The 20,428-nt window shown below is 37.9% G+C and overlaps 1 protein-coding gene and 1 non-coding gene across 8 annotated transcripts; one reads left to right on the forward strand and one right to left on the reverse strand.

Annotated features, from left to right (window-relative positions):
* Nucleotides 1-752: 752 nt before the first annotated feature.
* On the reverse strand, nt 753-8,875 carry LOC110881314 (two-component response regulator-like APRR7). Of its 7 annotated transcripts, none has more exons than XM_035975479.1 (12): nt 8,723-8,874; nt 8,493-8,591; nt 7,506-7,552; nt 6,946-7,281; nt 6,377-6,538; nt 6,137-6,270; nt 5,927-6,055; nt 4,988-5,144; nt 3,730-4,030; nt 2,327-2,468; nt 1,788-2,219; nt 753-1,122 (listed from the first exon to the last, which is right to left on the reverse strand). In XM_035975479.1, exons 4-12 carry the CDS (start codon nt 7,268-7,270, stop codon nt 1,012-1,014), a joined length of 1,893 nt encoding a protein of 630 aa, XP_035831372.1. In that variant the 5' UTR covers nt 7,271-7,281; nt 7,506-7,552; nt 8,493-8,591; nt 8,723-8,874; the 3' UTR covers nt 753-1,011. The 7 variants fall into 7 exon arrangements, with proteins under 7 accessions (XP_035831372.1, XP_035831370.1, XP_035831368.1 ...); XM_035975477.1 differs by having other exon boundaries at nt 6,946-7,404; XM_035975475.1 differs by having other exon boundaries at nt 6,946-7,409.
* Nucleotides 8,876-12,339: 3,464 nt separating this feature from the next.
* Nucleotides 12,340-12,412, forward strand: TRNAK-UUU. Its single transcript has one exon. It is a non-coding gene; the product is annotated as a tRNA-Lys (tRNA).
* The last annotated feature ends 8,016 nt before the right edge of the window (nt 12,413-20,428 follow it).

Below are 20,428 nucleotides of genomic sequence, written 5' to 3' on the forward strand. Positions count from 1 at the left end.
ATTTTCGTGAGATATTTTCTTTATTCAATTCATGTAACACACGAGGTTCAGAACCTAGTTCTAAAAAATTAAAATACATTTATACTTGTAAATTAAAGGTATATGATGTATATGAAGAGATACACGTTTTACCCAACATGGTAGCTTAGACTATAGGCATTGGGTGTGGTCAAACTGTCATGCGCGTAGAACAGAAAAGACCAACAATCATCCTTCAAGCCATCGCATTGTATGATCTATGGATTTGCCATTCGGTTTTTTGGTGTTTCTAGATCAAACAAAGACATCAATGTTTTTGATCATTCGCCTATCATTGTGGATTGCATAGCCGGTATCCGGAGTATACGATTGTCGTAAAAACTTTAGAGACCCCATTAACGATAAAAGCGCTCCTTTTAAAAAAGTTTCAAGAATCATCAAGAAAATATATCAAAAGGGTTTTCGGTGTTCTTCAGGTGCTGCCTATCCACCACCATCACCCCTAGGCGCTGCACATCCACCACCACCACAGCTTCGTCAACGCCGTAGTAGCGGCTAGTATTGTATTTTGCTTTGGTTGTATTTTGATTTGTGACATATTATATGTCATTGTAAATATTTATCTTATTTTGTTTTGATAATTGTTATCGTAATGTTTATCTTATGAATTAGATTCTTTTAGCGTATCCTAATTGTTAAATCGATCCAGACTCATCGAAACCCTATTTTATACGGTAGGTTTTAGTGCAACTAATTATATGATTTTTGAATAATTATCATCACATAATCACTTTGAATATGCACACTTGTAACATTATTATAATACCTGCTCCGTGAAGCAGTAATGTATTCCGCTGTTTTGTTGTTAGTCAAATAATGATGTAACATATTCTATCATGTTAGACAAGATGATCCGAACAAACCAATTAAAAGCGTCGGAAGTAGCTGATTTTGTAGCAATAAATGAATATTATTCGGATTTCTAGTAAACACAGTTTTCTGAAAGATCGCTTGAAGACGGCACCTGCTGATTTAGCCATCTTCAGCAGCATTGCTTGAACTTTCGCGGCCTGTTTGCTTCACAAACTGTCCTCTAACACGTGGCCGTTGTTCCGCTAGTTGTTTTCTGTTTTGATATCGTATCTGAAAGTGGGAAAGAACGGATACGTTTTGGACTTCATTCGTTTATAAGACGATGATCTGCTTTCTGATTTATATCATATGTTTATAAGACTTTAATCTGTTTTATGATTTGATATGGTATCTGAAAACGGGTCATTTTTTTGTGTGGGTCAAGTTGACCTGAAACATTTTCCTTTTTCCAAAATGGTTAGTTTTTCAACAAAAAATTATGTTTCAAATATGATTTGAGAAAATAAATTATTGAGTAGAGTACACGGATGGTCCTTGTGGTTAACCAAAATTTTGGATTTAGTCCCTAGCTTTCCAAAAGTACATGTATGGTCCCTGTGGTTTGTATGTTGTAACGCATTTAGTCCCCAACTTTTGCCAGAAGTACATGGATAATCCGTGTGGTTTGCACTTTATAACGCATTAAAAGTTGGGGACTAAATGCGTTACAAAGTGCAAACCACAGGGACCGTCCGTGCACTTTCAGTAATCAAGTTTTCTCTTATAAAATGGTTTAGAAAATTTAATGCATTAAATAAAGAGTTTTCTTAATTTTCTAAGCATGTTTTTTACTTTACGCGTTTAACTTGCTAAGAAAAATAATCGGAATCCACTCATTTAAATAAGTAGAACTATAGAAGCCAACACGTTTAATAAGACGTAGAAGTGGAAGTTACCTTCTTTTTAAAGCATCGATCTTTTTTCTTTTCAAGAAACTTGATCAAGGCTGCTTCTCTCTGTGCAGATTTGTGTGGATCTTTTCTTATTTCACTACCACTTCCACCACCACCACCACCACTGCCGCCACTGCCACTGCCACCGCCACCACTTTTTCCCGTCAATCCACCGCCACTTTCACCATCTTTCCCTTCTAAATTCACACCAGTACTGCTCCCATTCGGCACATTGCTCCCATGCTTGCTACCTGAACCACTTCTGTTCAAGCTACAGTTTTCAACGTTACCTACAGCAACCGCACCCAAGACATTCGATGACCCGCAATGTGGTGCACTTGCAGCCAAAGTTTTCAGACCCGGATCTATGTGTTCCGCCGGTATGTCCGCTGGTTCTGTATTCTTGTAGCGATGAACATGGTGGTGTTTTTGGGCCTGCTCAACATGTTTGACCCGTTTTCTTTTTAGCCAAAGTTTTCTTCTTTTACTCACTTAACCCAATAGAGAAAAAAATATAACAGACATTTATGTAAATTGCAAACCTCGTTTAAGCCTTGATAAATAAGAAACCCATCGGAATGAGCATCACGTGTAGAGTCTTTCTTTACACTTTGTGAATTATTATCAAGTTGAAAACCACTAGAGGTGACTCCGTTTCTTGTAGCGTTTATGGTTGTGTTATACCTGCAAATCGTTAAAAAATGCATTAGCGTCCTGTATCAGAGAGGTGGCAAATGAGCGGATCAAACGCGTAACAAACACTTTTTTGGCCATTCTTTCCAAAAAAAAAATTTAAATAACACGTTCTATGTGATTATAAAAACTATATTATAACAATAAGAGTAAAATGCCATTTTCGTCCATAGGGTTTGGCTAGTTTTGCGACTTTCGTCCAGAGACTTGTTTTTCCGCATCTGGATCCAAAAGGTTTGAAGTTGTGCCATTTTCATCCGGGTCTTTAACTCCATCCATTTTTCTCCGTTAAGGCAGGGGTATTTTCGTCTTTTTTTGTTAACTCAAGGGTATTTTCTTCTTTTTAAATACTTGTAGATTATACTAAATGCTTGTACATAAAATGAAAAAGACCGAATTGCCCTTTAAGTTAACAAAAAAGACGAAATTACCCTTGCCTTAACAGAGAAAATGGATGGAGTTAACAAGCCAGATGAAAATGGCAAGATTTCAAACCTTTTGGATCCAAATGCCGAAAAACAAAGCTTTGGACGAAAGTCGCAAAACTGGCCAAACCTCAGGGACAAAAATGGCATTTTACTCTTTTATTATACTTTCTTGAATAAAACAATTAAGGAGGTGGTATGGACCAATGTTGTAGAAGGCGTTAAGCGCTAGTCGGGCGGTGGGGTACCGCCAAAGGATTAATCGGGATTAATAGGGATTAATCGGATTGGACTTTTTAAGCATAATTTTACAAATTTTTATATATATATAGATAACTTTATACTTTTTATTAATAAATTTACAAGTTTAGGAGATAACTTTATACTTTTTATTAATAAATTTAAAAGTTTAGGAACCATATGTAAACTAGTGAAAGATAGAGGGGGATAAATGTTAAAATATCTAAACATAAATGTTAAAATAGGTTTATAACTAAAATTTGGGCTTTAAACCATGGGCCAGGTTTCAAAAATTGGGTTTTTTGGGTCAAAAAACATGGGCCCGATTAGTCTGATTTTGACCGATTTTTACCGATTTTGTCCGACTTTTACCGACTTTGACCGATTTTGACCATAACCGATTTTTTTGACCGACTAGCTTAAATTTAGGCAGTAACCCACCGACTAGCGCCTAGGCGCCGATTTATCGGCCGCCTAGGCCGATTTCTGCAACCATGGTATGGACTATGGATAGTAATCGGTTGGAATTGCCACGTGAAAGCTGTAAATATATAAAAAAAATACTTTTATTATTGTTTCTTCCTGACCTTGTGAAAGCTGAAAGCTCTGAATGTCTCAAAACATTGTGACCATTCTTAACGTCTTTAACTTCCCTAGGCCTCTTTAAGCTCAACTCAGTGACGGTTTCTCTTGAATCATCTATGGCTTTGGCATTCGCATCAAGTATAACCTTGGGCTCTTTTACGGCCTCGTATTCTGCATTAACCACCCGGGAACCATACATGTCGTCACCTCTCATGTTCTTTGTGGGGTCAAAATCTTGAAGGTGTTCTATACCATTATGCGCGTTAAGTGAGATTCGAACGTCGGAGTCTTTCCCGACATTATCTGAAAAAGGTTAAAACATGACGACATTTTTAACGGTAATCAATGAAAGGGGGTGTTCGGATGTGTGATTATATGATATTCAATAATCAAAGTCAGATATTCAGCTGCCATAGAACACAATGTAGAAGATAATGTTTTGATGTGTTTAAAGCTAATAATTACTGCTTAACTGATAAAATGGCTAATAAGGACATCATTACGAAATAAGGAGACATATTAGTTGTAAGAATGGTTAGAGAGGTAATTTTTGTTTGTTAAAATGCTTTATTTATCACAAATACTGTCTTCAGTAATTCCGTTTTTTACTGTTTTAATCCTATTTTAACCGATAATAGCACTAAAAACTAGGGGTGCAAACAAGCCGAGCGGCTCGAGATCAGCTCAAGAAAAAGCTAGAAACGAGCCGAGCCTTATCGAGCCGGAGCCGAGCTTGAGCCTAAAATAAAGCTCGTTTATTTATCGGGCCTGGAATGTGAAGCTTGTCAGACTTGTCGAGCCTTAGTGTAATATTAGTTTCTACTAATATTTAATAACATTTACCCTTTATTTAAAGTTGTCTGTAAACGAGCCGAGCCGAGGCCGCACCTAAATATAAGCTTGTTTAGTAAACGAGTCCAAGCCCAATCTTCACTCATAAAGCTCGCGAGCCTAAACGAGTCTATTATTTATATTATTATGTTTATTTAATATATTAACTAATTAGTTAATAGATACTCAACGAGTTGTGCTCGAGCTTGAGAAACTACCAACGAGCTGAGCTCAAGCTTTGAAAACAAAGCTCGAGCCTGGTCGAACTCGGGCTCGGCTCAGCTCGTTTGCACCCCTACTAGCAAAAACTGATTATCGAGATATGAATTTTCAATAACCAGTCAGTTCCAAAAATCAAATCCAAACACCCCCAAAGAATAACATTTAATCAAATTCGAATATAAAATATTAAATTATATGTATCCAAACCCTCATGAATTTCCTGATTTTGGAAATCCTTTTTTGTTGGTATTTGTTCAGAGTGTATAACTACGCCACATGTGCTATCTTGATGCCCGTTTGTTTGATTACATGGAGATCCTGCTTGTGGGCTATCAAGCTCAACAGCTTGTTTTGTCCAAGAACTCTGCACAACATGGATAAATAATCATATATAGCACAATATATATATATATATATATATATATATATATATAATGATGGAATTTTAATAGAAAGAATAAAATGCCATTTTCATCAATGAGGTTTGGCCAGTTTTGCGCTTTTCGTCCAAAGGTTTGTTTTTTCGCATCTGGATCCAAAAGGTTGAAATCTTGCCATTTTCATATGGCTCGTTAACTCCATCCATTTTCCTGCGTTAAGTCAGGGTGATGGGAATCTGCTATGAGAGGGAATTATAGGTATTCTTAAGGGGCTAAAGTGTAATATGGGGGTAGTATAAGTAATAGAGAATAAGGCGTGTTAGGGATAGGATTGAGTTTGTTAGATCGATTAGGGCTCCTGCGTTTGTGCAGTGAGAGAGGGCGTAGCCCTGGGAACACTTCGGTGTTAGCGATCTTTGTATTATCTTCTTCGTATCAATTTCAATTCCAATCTATATTCCTGTTAATCAGAATCGGATCTCTATCACAGGGGTATTTTCGTCTTTTTTGTTAACGTAAAGGGCAATTTGATCTTTAGAATACTTGTACATTATGCTAAATGTTTGTACATAAAGTGAAAAAAACGAAAATACCCCTGAATTAACAGAGAAAAATGGATGGAGTTAACAAGCCAGATGAAAATGCCAAGATTTCAAACCTTTTGGATCCAGATGCTGAAAAACGAACCTTTGGACGAAAGTCGCAAAATTGGCCAAACCTCAGGGACGAAAATGGCATTTTACTTTAATAGAAAAGATAATGATACCTGGGTCCCACTACCATCATCACTTCCATCACGACTGCTCCCAATATCTTCCCCAACCATGCTATCAGACTGTTTTGAGTTCACAGAATTTTGAGCATTTGTAGCACTTTCACTCCCACTACCACTAGACTGATAAAAAAAAATATTTATAATTGCAATTAGATGACAAACAATGTTTATAACATGCTTTAAGAACTGATTTTAACTTACGCTGTGACAGCGCCTCCAAACATGTTGCCAAAGGTTTTTAAGCTCGTTTTTCCGAATAGGCTTCAGTAAAAAATCGGCTGCACCTTTTGACAAACACTTAAAAACTAAACCCATTGAGTCATGAGACGACATCACTGCACATAGTGGTCAATAGATGGTAAGTTCAGCAAACGCTTAAATAAAATACGTTTTCCACTAATTTGACAACTGTAAACAGAAAGGATTGTTTTAAGATATTACTAATCACAGGGATATTCTTGCGCGTCTTGTGGCTCATAATCTTGCACAGTAGACCAAAGCCCGAGAAAGAAGGCATGATTACTTCGGTTAAAACAATATCAATGTGATTTGATAGATCTTCTAGAATCTTCCATGCTTGTAATCCATTCGCTGCTTCAATAACTGCCGAAACAAGATATGTATTAGATGGTAAAAAGTGATAGCAGGTAGGGATGGGATCGGTACAGTACCCGTACCGATAATACCGGTACCGAATTTGAACAAAACTGGGTAGCGAATACCGTACTGAATATATTGGTACGGTATGGGTACGGGTCGGGTATAAGTACGGATATTTCGGTACCAGTATAATTTTTTACCCGTACCTGTACCGATACCAAAAGTACCGAATTCTGAAATCAATGAAACTGGGTACCGATACATGTTCCGAATACCTAAAATCGGTATGGGTATAGATATTTGGGAAAAAAAATGCTCATCAACCCAAACCCCAAAAAACGTGTTTCAACCCAACCCGTTTTGATCTGTCACTTAACCAGCAGAAAGAGTCGTGTATATTGATTCCTAACCTTCATAATTACAATTACGAAGCAACGCTGTGACGATATGACGTGTGGAATCATCGTTTTCAACCAACATGACCTTAATAGACCTAACATGAAGAAACTGGTCCCAATGGCTCAGGGACCCTTGAGGCTGCAGCTGCTGATGTGGCACCGCCGGATCGCCTCCAACTTTCACACTTCCATCAATTTTACCATTTTGCCACCCGTCATTTCTTTGTGAACCTGATCCATTACCATTACCCACACCTATATTCACATCTCCCTCGTATTCGTCTTTCACATTGCTCGATTTCGGAAACTTTTCATCCCTACCACCATTACTGGTCATTGAAACACGTCCTGTCAATGATATTTAACAACACTGATGGTAAGCGAGATTGAAAAACGAATCTTGAAATCTGTTGACCCTTCTCAACACAACAAAATAAGCAGTGCATAACTGCCTCTTCACGAGTCAACTATCTACACTAAAACAAGAGAAAAGATATCCAAACAAATATTAATCTTCCAACACCATATTAGAAACAAATATCAAGAAATTATTGAACCGTGTTTAAACCAACCAGAACTGTGTTTGCAGAAAAGAGCTCCTTAAAGCTCTATTCAAACCCTGTCACAAACCACACAATTAGCAAAGTTTACCAAAAACTAGGGATGCCGGTACCATACCGATACCATACCAGTACCGACCGAACATATACAGTCCTTCGGTACCATACCATACCAATACCGACTAAACATATACCACAGTTTTCAGTAGTGAATAGTGCACGATAGCGAAAGCTACCAATATGCTACATAATGATAGCGACAAAAAGAGCGCTCACTATTTCATGTTTAGCGATAAAGTAATATAAAAGATTTAACTGCCATTTTCGTCCCTGTGGTTAGGTGGAAAATGCCACTTCAGTCCAAAAAAAAATTGCACCAGTTCCGTCCTCAACATTTTTGAGACGTGCCACTTCAGTCCAAAAAGATAACGCCTTGCGCCAGTTCTGTCCTCAACGTTTTTAACAGCGCGTTATCTTTTTGGACTGAAGTGGCACGTTTCAAAAATGTTGAGGACGGAACTGGCGCAAATTTTTTTTTTTTGGACTGAAGTGACATTTTCCACCAAACCACAGGGACGAAAATGGCAGTTAACTCAATATAAAATTTAAGAAATATTTTACACGTATATTTTATCAAAATACGCTATTTTCACATATATATTTCATCTAAGTACGCTTCAGTTTGCAATAGTGAAACAAAAAAAACCATAGTGGGCATCGCTATTTATAGTTATAAACCCTGTAGTTCATATGGGATTGGGTGCAACGCTACAAAGCGCGCTATAGCAGCTATTGACAACCATGACATATAGAGTACCGCATTCGGTTTTCAAGTTAGGATAATTTCGGTATTGAAAATGCGAGGTACGGTACCAATACCGGTAAGGATCTCATCCCTACTAACTCCAATTTTTATGAACCTAGATGCAGCATTTGATGCACATTCCATCAATTGATGTAACAGATTCAAACTATAACAACAGAATATCCGTTTAATACCGTTGAATTTCATATTACTATTGTAATCCATTAATATTATGCATCAATCACAGAATCCCTCTTTTACCGGAACTATTCGAGCATCAATATCAATCTTACCTGAAACAACATAAATTAAAAGTATAACAACTACTTAATTGCTTCATAATGACTCTAATTAACCAAACAAAACAATATTATTTAACAGTTAACAGTTAACCGAATCTACTAAACATAGGGTTTGAAATTACCGTAAGATCTTCCGGCGAATTAATTGAATTAATCACACATCGAGATCCCGATCGATCGGATTCATATCAATTATTCCGAATTAAACTCAAATGAATCGATGAAAATTTAAGAAATTAGGGTTTTGAAATGATCGAAGAAAAGCAAATGGGAAAGAATCTTTTTTAATTTGTTTGAGAAACAAAGGGGCTGAAAAAGTGAATTTGTCGAAGTTAAAGGACTAGTGGGAAATAAAGTCTTACGTGGCAAATGACGTGGATAAATGATTGGTTTAAGATATTACACGTGGAATAAATGTTGGGTTATAAATCTAAAGGGGGAAATGGGGCGGCCCGAATGGATTGAACCGAATCGAATAAAAGGGTATGAGTGTGACACGTGTCAGTAGTTTTGTTATAGTTTACCCCCTCAAGGTTTGATTAATGGTAGATTACTACCTTATCTTTTTTAAGACAATTGAAAAGCATGTGTTTGGCCACAATTAGCATATCTTGGACAAAATGGATGATAATAAGACGACTCCATTTTCGTATTTAGCATTTTGTACAAGATATTTATGTTTGTTACGATTTAATTTAGAGTTAATTGCCTGGATGGTCCTTGTGGTTTCACGTTTGTTCACGTTTAGTCCTCACCTTTTGGAAATAGCAGGTATGTTTTCCATGGTTTGTCATTTTGGTACTCGGATAGTCAGGGAGCATACCTGCCATTTTCAAAAGAAAAGGACTAAACGTGAAACCACAGAGACCATCCGGGAAATTAACTCTTTAATTTATTTTTAGTGAATTTTTAGGATTACATTTACTATGTTATTTGGTGCACGAATAGCATGAATCGTTATATTGTTAGATACAAACAAATAAGCAATTAGTACCAAGTCGATCTATAAAATGTGTAATGAGTTATTACAAGGTAAAAATGACAAGAGTAAAATATTATACTTAAAACAAACATTGGCTTTCCTAAACAGAACTCATTTACATAATGAAACAACATAAAACAAAGGTGTAAAGTGATCATGTTCATGAGTTGTTTGGTCAAACTCATGCCAGCCGCAACTCGGAAATTGTACACAAATCCAAAAATACGTCAAACACATGACCGTGAACATGGCTCGTGTATTCACGGGTTGATAAGTAGTTAAGAAAATGACTTGTCTTAACCTGAAGTTTTTTTTTATATCACTACTAGAGAATTACAATTTTACACCAAAAAAGAACACAGTGTCTTATAAAAGAGTTGCGGTTAAACGACTAATTCTTATTGTTGTGCCAAACTCTTAGAAATATTTGATAACGGGAATTGCAAACTTACAAATCTACCAAGTTTGTAGAAGTTGTTCGCACGTCATCAACTTGCTAGGTTTTACCAAGTAAAAGCTCTAAAACATTCATATTAATTGAAAGGATGTCAAAAAGTTCTCAACTGTAAGTCACACTAAGAGCATTCACAACACCATCATTTTCTACTATATAATTTAACTAAAAATCGTATTTTCCAAAATTTATCTCTTATTCTAAAAAAAAAAAACCTCCTACATTCAATCTCAATTTTTATCTTTACCGTACTCACAAACAATTATTTTATTATATTCTTTATTTTTATACATTTACAATAATTTGATGGAGCATAAATAGTAGCTTTTCATATATAAAAAAATTTACTATAGCAATTTTTCAAATTATAAAAATAGGATATCGATATGATGGTTTTGACGTGGAGTGAAAATGATGATTATTAGGAATTTACCTTGAATTTTACAAATGAGGGGAGGTATGATGAAACTGGTGTGAGTGTTCTAACCTAAGGGTCGATGTAGTCTGCTTTGTTCAGCGCCCTGACATATGATAAGTTTAATGATTTTTATGGATGGCAAACTAGAATCATGTCTAGTCTACCAAGATAAAATACTTCAAAGAATCTCAAAAGTCTTAACATACTCACTAGCTTCATTTAGATTAGAAGACTTATCATGATTTGTTAAAAAACTTAAAAGTATACTATATAACCTAAATGTCTTGTGTAGGAATTATGGCAATGTATAGATTGAAAACATGTTGAGAGTATTCATATAGTTTATAAAGTAGATGCATATTAGCTATGTGTTCATGATTTGCTCATTACGATCCAGTCTATTCTATAATCAATGTTTTTTTTAATCATTGGTTTGAGTCGTTTGATTATGTCAATCTAACACCAATTCTACGAATTTATATTAAATTTGTTCTATTTAAATTGCTTCCAATCCCGCTTGTCTTACAAAAACCTAAGGCGAATAGTATTTTTTTTTAGTTTTAAGTTTTAACATAAAATATCCCACGAGTTAAAGTTTCTAGTTTTGTAAAATACCGTTTACAAGTTATATAAAAAATATGGGTACTCGATATGTGAACTCTTCAACTTGACTCGAGTCCAACTAATTTAGTTAAGCATGTTCATTGGCGATCCGAGAACTAACCAAAACTCGTCTAGAATAAATTTAAGCCCACTAGTTTTTATATTAGAGTCATCTCAATCATACATACGTACGTACATATGTCCAAAATTCACACAATACACCAAAAAGAAAATGCACACAAGTCAAAACCTCTATTATTTAGTCAACCAAACAAAACTATTTGCCAAAAGGCAGACCAAGAAAAAGAACACAAGACAACTAAAACTTTGAACTTCTATAAAAAATCACAAATTTTAAAGACATGACTTAAATTAATGAGTTAAATGTCATTTTAGTTCCTGTGGTTTGTGTCATTTTGCCAGTTTAGTCCAAAGGTTTCATTTTTCGTCTGTGAGTCCAAACAAGATTTCACAGTTGCCATTTTAGTCCACTAGGTTAACTTCATCCAATTTTTCTGTTAATGAGGAGGGCAATTCGGTCAATTTATATGTAATTCTGTTAATTAGAAGAGCAATTCGACCATATAAAATGACCGAATTGCCCTTCTTGTTAACAGAAATAATGGATGAAGTTAACCCAGTGGACTAAAATGGCAACGGTAAAACCCTTTTGAACCCACAGGTAAAAATTGAAATCTTTAGACTAAACTGGTAAAATGGCTCAAACCACATAAACTAAAATGGCATTTAACTCTAAATTAATACAACTCAAGACTTGCAAGGAAAACCTCAAGCCAGCATACTATACTATATAGTAATCGAATGTCACATTCTAAACAAGTCACCACCACTTTATAATATGCTCAACTATTTATAAATAATACCATGTGTTTATATGTTCATGTATTCAACGACACTGCTAGATAAAAATTTAAACTAAAAAAGAAAGTGTCTCCATAAACTCCATCACGTCGTCTTCATCGTCTGCCATGCCATTCTCATTCCCCGGTTCATCATCTTCGTCTCCATCGTTATCTCTAGCGACTTGCAACAGTCATACATTTGTCCTCGCACACCTCGACCATCATAAGTGTTGTAACTTTGTGGTCTTGTAGTGTTTAAGATTCATTCATGGAACGGAATAGAAAAAATTGAGACATTTTGTTATTGAAGAGAAAAGTTAATATCAAGAAAAATAATCACAAAATGGTGTTGAAAATAATATACACAGATTAACTTTGTGTACAAGACTTATGGTTAAATATAGAAAATCATAATATGTGCCGTTCTAGCTCAGTTGGTAGAGCGCGTGGCTTTTAACCACGTGGTCGTGGGTTCGAGTCCCACGGATGGCGATTTAATGAAAATTAACTTTTTCTTCCTCATTTATTTTTTGACATCACATGAAGGGTCAAACCGTAATTTCCAGAAAACATGAGATAACTCATTGTGGCTGATAAAATTTATGATAATCCTATGAAGGCTCAAACCGTAATTTCTATAAAACATGAGATAACTCGTTATGGTTGATAAAAAAAAACATGCAATGTTGTTAAAATACATGGTGCTCGAAGGTACTCGAACCTACGACCAAGTTATGATGCATACCGAAAAAACATACAATCTTGGTAAAATAGATGGTACTCGAACCTACAACCAAGTTATGATTCATACCAAAAAAAAAATACAATGTTGGTAAAATACATGGTACTCGAACCCACGATCACGTTATGGTTCATACCAAAAAAACACTTACAATGTTGGTAAATACATGGTACTCGAACCCACAACCACGTGAGGGTTCATACCATAAAATAATGGGAAATTTCATTCTCTTAAAAAATGCCATACAATTTCAAGAAAATCTATCCTCTCTAAGAAGAACTCAAAACTTGTTTTGCGTCAACTTCCTTTGACTGCACATCTCTACTATCTTCGCGTAAACGAGTCACCATCTCCTTAACCGTCTCGATAATAAGTCGAAATATACGTAATTTGACTAGACCGCGTCTAGGCGGAAGCCTTCCACTCGGTTTCTTCAAGCCCGATGCTTTCGTCATGTGTGTTTCTTAAAATAAATAATCGAAAACGTTCTATATTGCAAGGGAGAACTAATCACTCGTTCACTAATTCAATGTGTTGAATGAATGTTAGTGAGACTCTCATATATATACACTACACAAAGCGGGACTTTCGTTCACTAACACTGCTCTCAAGAAAACGAACCGTCGTCTTCTAAACCAAGTGCAGATCTTGATCCGATTTGGTATAACAGCCGGTGATTGCTTGATTGATTCCCCTTCTCACGAGCATAACGAGTTTGTTAGCCGGATTAGTCTTGTATTGGTCTTGGTATAACAGCCTGTGATTGCTTGTTCGGTCGTCTCTTTCGAGCATAACGAGATTAGTTAGCCGAATCGGTCTTGTCTGTTCTTGGTCCTCTCTTCTAGATTTGGAGTTTTCCCTCCGGCCATAGTTCAGGTTTCGATTGATTACCCGGTCTGCTCTAGGTCGCGGCTATTTTTATAGTTTAGCTAGACTGTAACGAATCCGGTTAATCTTTTGTAAGCCTGTTCTCTTGCGTTTCCGGTGAGGCATGGCGGGTATGGGTCTGGTTGATGATGGACAACCCTGGGCAGAAGTTCAGCATAAGAAAAACAGGAGGAATAGACCTGATGGTGTTGAAATGACTTTCCTGATACAAAATCTACCTGATCAAGTCTCTAAAGGTCTGCTATGGAGAATTTTCCAGCCATATGGATTTATAACAGACGCGTATGTTGCTCGGAAGAAAGACGCAAAAGGGAACCGTTTTGGCTTCGTTAGATATGTTGTTGAGGGCAGGGTTGAAGAGGTTTTGAAGGCTATGAATTCTGTTAAGGTTTTTGGGGCTAAGCTAAATGTTCTATTGGCTAAATATGATAAGAACCATAAACGTTTCAATTACACGTCTGATATGTTAGGCAGAAGACAAGAGTGGAAACCAAAAGAGACGATGCCGGGGAATAAAGGCCCAACCCAAGGTGCATCGGGTCCGTCGTATGTCCAGGAAGGAACATCATTTGCCGATATACTACGAGGAAAGAAAGAGAACAGCAATGCTGGAGCAAAAGTTATTTCGGTTGAAGGTAAAGGATCGTTGTATCCTTTGCATTGTATTGGTAGATCCGTGATTGGCAAAGCCATGGCAGAGGTGTCAATTAACATGTTAAAACAGGAAATGGAAAAGGAAGGAATGCTTGAAGTAGGCTTGTCCTTTATCGGCGGGGTGTCGTATATGCTAATCTTTAAGGATAGAGTGACAGCCACAGCATCTATGGAGGTTCATGCTAAATTTTTCCAACAGAATTTTGTTGAATTCTACCTTTGGAATGGTGAGGAGATTCCGTTTAGTAGGGTTGCACTATTGAGTATTATGGGAGTACCATTTATCATTCGTGATAATACTATATATGATAAAATTGGTAAAGTGTTTGGTGAGGTGATACAAGGCTCGAAGTTCTCCTGGCAAGACGAAGATAACTCATCTGGCTCGGTCAAAGTGTTAACATCGCAGATATCTAGTATAAACGAGGCCGTGGTGATTAAGTGGGCTAACAAAAGTAATGTGGTTTGGGTATCGGAAATCCAGGAACAAAAGTCTATGGATAGTGACCAAAACGAATTATTGGATGAATCGGAGTCAGAAAATGAGTCGGACTCGGAGGTAGAATCAGAGGAAGAGGAGGATATGGAGGATTACGAGGAAGGTGAAATACGATCGGATTTGAATAAGGAAGAACACGTGCACGTAGAAAATGACACTCCGGTGACGGAAAGTGAGTTGCCGGCGAGAAACGAACAGCCTTGGGTTAGGCAAGGACCTCCGGTAGATCAAGAGTCCGTTGACGTTAATGATGCATTGAAAAAGCCATCACGTGTCTTTGGAAATGGGACGACCGTGCATGGGGATGTGGACGTATTGGCAAACGAAATTAATAACATAGGGGATGGTGATTTTAGGTCAGGAGGTGTAATAGACTTGGAAAATATGGGACAAAATGGTCAAGCGGATGTGGGGGAATTAAATGGGCCTAATATGGCTAGTGAAGGGGGTGGCCCAACTCCTGGAACAAACTTGGGCAAAAGGTACAGAATAGACCGAAGCCCACCATCGATAGGATCTATGCAAGGGCCTTCACAAAGGCTGTTTGGTCAGGCAAATTTTCTAGAAGGGGAGAGCCTGGATCTAAACACTCCTGTGATGGAGGATAATGTCCGCAAAGGAGGCACCGATGACGTCCCAGTTAATATCAGTATCGGTGAGGTAAATGAACCGGAACTGGATTCAGGGGCGGCCGAGGATCAGTCGGATACCCGCTCCCAATGGGAAACCAGGTTAGAGGTACAATCTACTGTTCATGTTGGTTCTTTAATTGGGATAAACTTAAATGGTTTTGTAGAGGAGACTGAGAAGCTTATTGTTGAAGAAGGTGTTACAAACGGTTCCAAATGAATTGTCTATCAATTAATTTAAGGGGGGTGAGGGGTAATCGAAAGACGGATTGGATTCGTGGGTTAAAAACTAGTTACGGGATCCACTTTATTGCTATTCAGGAGACGAAACTTCAAGACTCAATGTCGTTTATGTTTAATCAATTTTGGGGTAGAGCGGTGTATAAATTGGCAGTGGTTAATTCAACAGGTAGATCTGGGGGTCTTGCATGTTTATGGTGTCCAACAGTATTCAGAAGTGATGATATAATTCATAATAGAAATTTCATTATTGTCTCGGGGGTCATGATACAATCGGGTTGCAGAATTAATTTTGTTAACATATATGCTCCTAATGATGCAATAAGAAGACGGGAGGTCTGGTTGGAGCTTTTGGGATACAGGAATTCGTTGCAGGGGCTGTGGGCTATGATGGGGGATTTCAATGAGGTCAGATATGCTAGTGAAAGGATGAACTCCGAATTTATTGAAGCCAATGCCGGGGCCTTTAACCAATTTATTCTATCAGCTGGCCTTGTGGAATATAACATGGGAGGGGGCAATTTCACATACATATCTGACAACGGGAGAAAATTAAGCAAGCTGGATCGGTTCTTGGTATGTTTGGGATTCAGGGAGCAATGGCCAAATGCTTCGGTGACTGCCCTTGAGCGTATCGCGTCGGATCACCGGCCGATTATGCTTTCTACGGTTCAGACAGATTTTGGTCATATCCCCTTTAGGTTTTTTAACTCGTGGTTCGAGTACCCCGGTTTTATGGATTACGTGCTCCAACAGTGTGCCGTGTTCTCTTTTTCGGGGCCGGATGATTTAGCCTTAGCAATCAAGTTAAGGTGGCTAAAGGATAAAATCAAAGCCTGGTTAAAGGTGGAAAAGATGAACAGAGAGGGGATCTATGAAGAGAAAAAGAGGAGGCTAGCGTGTATAGAAGATATGGCGGAGGAAAGATTACTAAGGGAAGAGGAATTGGCTGAAAGAGTGAATTGTAAGAATGTTGTGGCTGAATTCGATAGAATTAAACAATTGGACTTGCGTCAGAAGTCGAGATCTAGGTGGGCCGTTGATGGGGATGAGAATTCAGCCTATTTTCATCATATCATTAATTCGAATATTAGCTCAAACAGGTTGAATGGGCTACTGATAGATGGTGCTTGGGTTACTAATCCTGTCTCCATCAAGGAATCTCTATACGAGTTTTTCTTGAAGCAGTTTTCGGAACCAATGCCCAATAGGCCGGAGTTAATTTGCTCAAATCTGGCCAAAATCTCGGAGTCCGAAGCAATGATGTTAGAGCAGCCATTTTCGGTGGAGGAAATCAAAGATGCAGTCTGGGAATGCGATGGGGATCGGGCTCCGGGCCCGGACGGTTTCAACTTTAAGTTTATTAAAAAATGTTGGACGGGCCTTCAAGTGGATATTGTTAAAATGTTCAATATGTTCTTCGAGGAAGGATCTCTCAATAAGAGCTGCACATCCTCCTTCATAGCGTTAATCCCGAAGGTTAAAGACCCGTCTAGCCCGGTGGATTTTAGGCCCATTAGCTTGATAGGCGTGATTAATAAAATAATATCGAAAGTTTTGGTGAATCGACTTAAACGTGTGCTGGGTAAGTTAATTTCGGAGCACCAGTCGGCTTTTTTGAGTGGTAGGAATATCATGGATGGCCCCTTAGTGCTGAATGAAGTGTTCGGTTGGCTGAAAAAACAGAAAAGGAGCGGTATGTATTTCAAAGTAGACATAAACAAGGCATACGATTCCGTTAATTGGATCTTTCTTAATTCAGTCATGGCACAAATGAATTTCCCTAGTAGATGGCGATCTTGGATTATGGCGACACTTTATTCTGCTAGAGCCTCTGTTCTAGTAAATGGCTCACCAACCAGTGAGTTCGACTGTTCTCGAGGACTACGGCAAGGCGACCCGCTATCGCCTTTCCTGTTCGTAATTGTGATGGAGGCGTTGACATGTATTATGAAAAAGGCTGAATCAATTGGATTGTTTAAAGGTCTTGATATCACAGCCGGTGGCCTGTCTTTGTCTCATCTGATCTACGCGGACGACGTGATGTTCATAGGAGAGTGGTCCGAAGCGAATGTTAAAAACTTGAGAAGAATGTTAAGGTGTTTTTACTTAGCGTCTGGCCTAAGAGTTAACCTCGCTAAATGCAGCATCTATGGCATCGGAGTAAGAGACAATGAAGTTCAACGTATGGCATCTATTCTAAAGTGTAAAAAAGGTATGTTCCCGTTCACACATCTTGGCTTAAGTGTAGGTGCAAATATGAACTTGTCAAAAAATTGGGATATGGTTTTGGAAGTTTTTAAAAGTCGCCTCTCCATATGGAAAGCAAAGACATTATCTTATGGTGGGAGGATAACATTGATTAAATCAGTGCTCAATTCTCTCCCAACCTACTATCTATCACTGTTTAGAGCCCCGCTTAAAGTCCTAAACGCGTTGGATAGAATTAGAAGAATTTTCTTTTGGGGTGGTTCGGAAGAAAAAGCGAAAATGAATTGGGTTGCTTGGGAAAAAACGACCGCTCCGGTTGAATACGGGGGGTTGGGCTTTGGTTCTCTTAGGGATACAAACTTGGCTTTATTGGCGAAGTGGTGGTGGAGATTCAAAACGGAAAAAAAAGGTTTATGGCGTAGGATAATTTGGGCTATTCATCATAATACAAGGGGATGGAGCGATATTCCGGTAAGAATGACGTTAGCAGGACCTTGGAAGAACATCATAAGTGTGGGGCAATTGGTACTACATGCGGATATAGACCTCAAAAATGCCGCTTCAGCAACATGGGCTAGTGGGAATAATATCCAGTTCTGGTTGGATAGTTGGGCCGACCCGATACCATTTTATGTTAAATTCCCAGAGCTATTTAAGGCTGAAAGAAATAAAGAATGTCTGGTGGAAGACCGGGTGGATCTGGGTGACTCGGGGCCGATGTATTCATGGGATTGGGAGCGGCCTATACTCGATGACCCGGTAATCCTTCAGTTACAACATATGAAGACTTTGATTGATTCTTTAGCTGTGAACATGGGGTCGGACAAGTGGTCTTGGAAGTACGATGCAAATGGATGTTTTACCGTGGCCGGTATCAAGAAGATTTTAAGCTCCGTTAACCGGGACAGCCCTGTACGAGCTTTTGAATGGAATAATTGGGTTCCGAAAAAGGTCGCGATTGTGGCATGGAGGGCAGAAATGGAACGGCTTCCGACTAAGTGTGCACTTGTGGCTCGCAATATCCCGGTTCAAGTTCAGGATTGTGTGTTTTGTGGCGAGGTTTCCGAGACAAGTGAACATTTGTTCGTTGCTTGCCATTTCGCACAATCTATATGGTTAAGTATCGCGGAGTGGTGTAATATTCAGCCGATCATAGCTTTTGGGATTAATGATCTACTTAGCATACACGAAATTAGTTCCGGATCGTCGAAGAAGAGAAAGGCGGTCCATGCAGTGGTGTTGGTGGCTATATGGTGCATATGGAAACTAAGGAATGAGATGGTATTCAGACAAGGAGTTCCGAACTACGCAAAGACTTTGGATGAGATAAAATCGATGGCGTATCTTTGGATTAAGAATAGATCTAAAATGGGAATGTTAACATGGGAGGATTGGGGAAGATTTTGTTTTCGCTAGCTGGTGATATATAAGTATGTAATGTACTGGTGAATGCTATGTTTGTAATATTTGGTGGTAGCATCTTGCTACAAATAATAAAATTTTGTCGGCCGTTCAAAAAAAATATACACTACACAAAGATATAGTGTCTTTTGAGTATTTTCTTGGAAGATACGGAATGACGTCATGTTATGATGATAAGTTGAAAACTACTTAACAAACATTCACGTGTGAATAATATGACAATTGAAACATGAAGAAAATAAAGAGTCAAGTCACTAGAAATTGTCTACAAAAAAGGGAAAGAACAGTCACTTGGCACCCACATAGGGCCTTAGGTGATCCAATGGCGATTCCGTCTTCAAACCATTTTTTTTCAATGTCATTAAAACTAGTATTAATTCCCGCGTTGCGGTGGGGCGTAAAACTGTGACAAATAGCATCAAGGCCATAGCACCGTCAACGACCACCAACACTGAAGTTACGACGTGTTAACACAGAGAAATTAAACCCAAACATAAAACATAGAAAATTATAACTAAGTCGGTTTAGGACCCGTGCGTCACGATGAACCTATCAAACGGGAAAAATAGACGACCATAAAAACGTTGAACCACACACGCACGTTGCGTAATGTTAACACGCAAAATTTAGAACGAGGCGTAAAACAAAACGTAAAAACGTTGAACCACACATGAATGTTGTGTTGTGTTAACTCGCAAAATTTAGAACCAAACGTAAAACGAATTTTTTTTACGAAATATGAAGAGTATATGGTACCAAAGTTGAAAGTAAAAAAGTTATGAGGTTGAATTGACAAAGATAGAAAGCTTTGGGGTTAAAAGTAAGAAACCAAAATAGTTTTAGGTTGAAATTGAATTTATATCAATTTTTTTAAAACCTCGCTAAGCATTGAATACAACTACTCTATGCATCACAATGTTGTTAATTTATAATGGGTAAATGCCAAAAATCAAAATAACAAATTACAAACAGATGACAGGTAAACGGGAAACAAGTTGCGACACAACCCCTTTTTAAATTGCAAAACCGATCTTACTAAAGACGAAACAACTGTTAAGGGTCGAGAGATTACTATTCACGACCCGCTGACCTCTATTCAGAAATTCTACAACCTATGAAGCTAGGGAACCAAATATATAAAAAAACAAATGAGATAAACACGTCTTAAAAAATTGACACTAAGATGTTACCTTAGAAAAGGACTTTGAATGGTCTACCACCCA

Source organism: Helianthus annuus, chromosome 1, assembly GCF_002127325.2.
Source record: "Helianthus annuus cultivar XRQ/B chromosome 1, HanXRQr2.0-SUNRISE, whole genome shotgun sequence".
In the NCBI taxonomy this organism is placed as follows: domain Eukaryota; kingdom Viridiplantae; phylum Streptophyta; class Magnoliopsida; order Asterales; family Asteraceae; genus Helianthus; species Helianthus annuus.

Bases quoted from the DNA above. Each gene is read 5' to 3' on its own strand.
- LOC110881314 (XM_035975469.1), bottom strand. From the start codon at position 8,523: ATGGATTACAATAGTAATATGAAATTCAACG. The intron at 7,282-8,492 runs GTATTAAACGGA...TATCATTGACAG, and splicing joins TAGTAATATGAAATTCAACG to GACGTGTTTCAATGACCAGT. The intron at 6,271-6,376 runs GTAATATCTTAA...CACTATGTGCAG, and splicing joins CAAGAATATCCCTGTGATTA to TGATGTCGTCTCATGACTCA.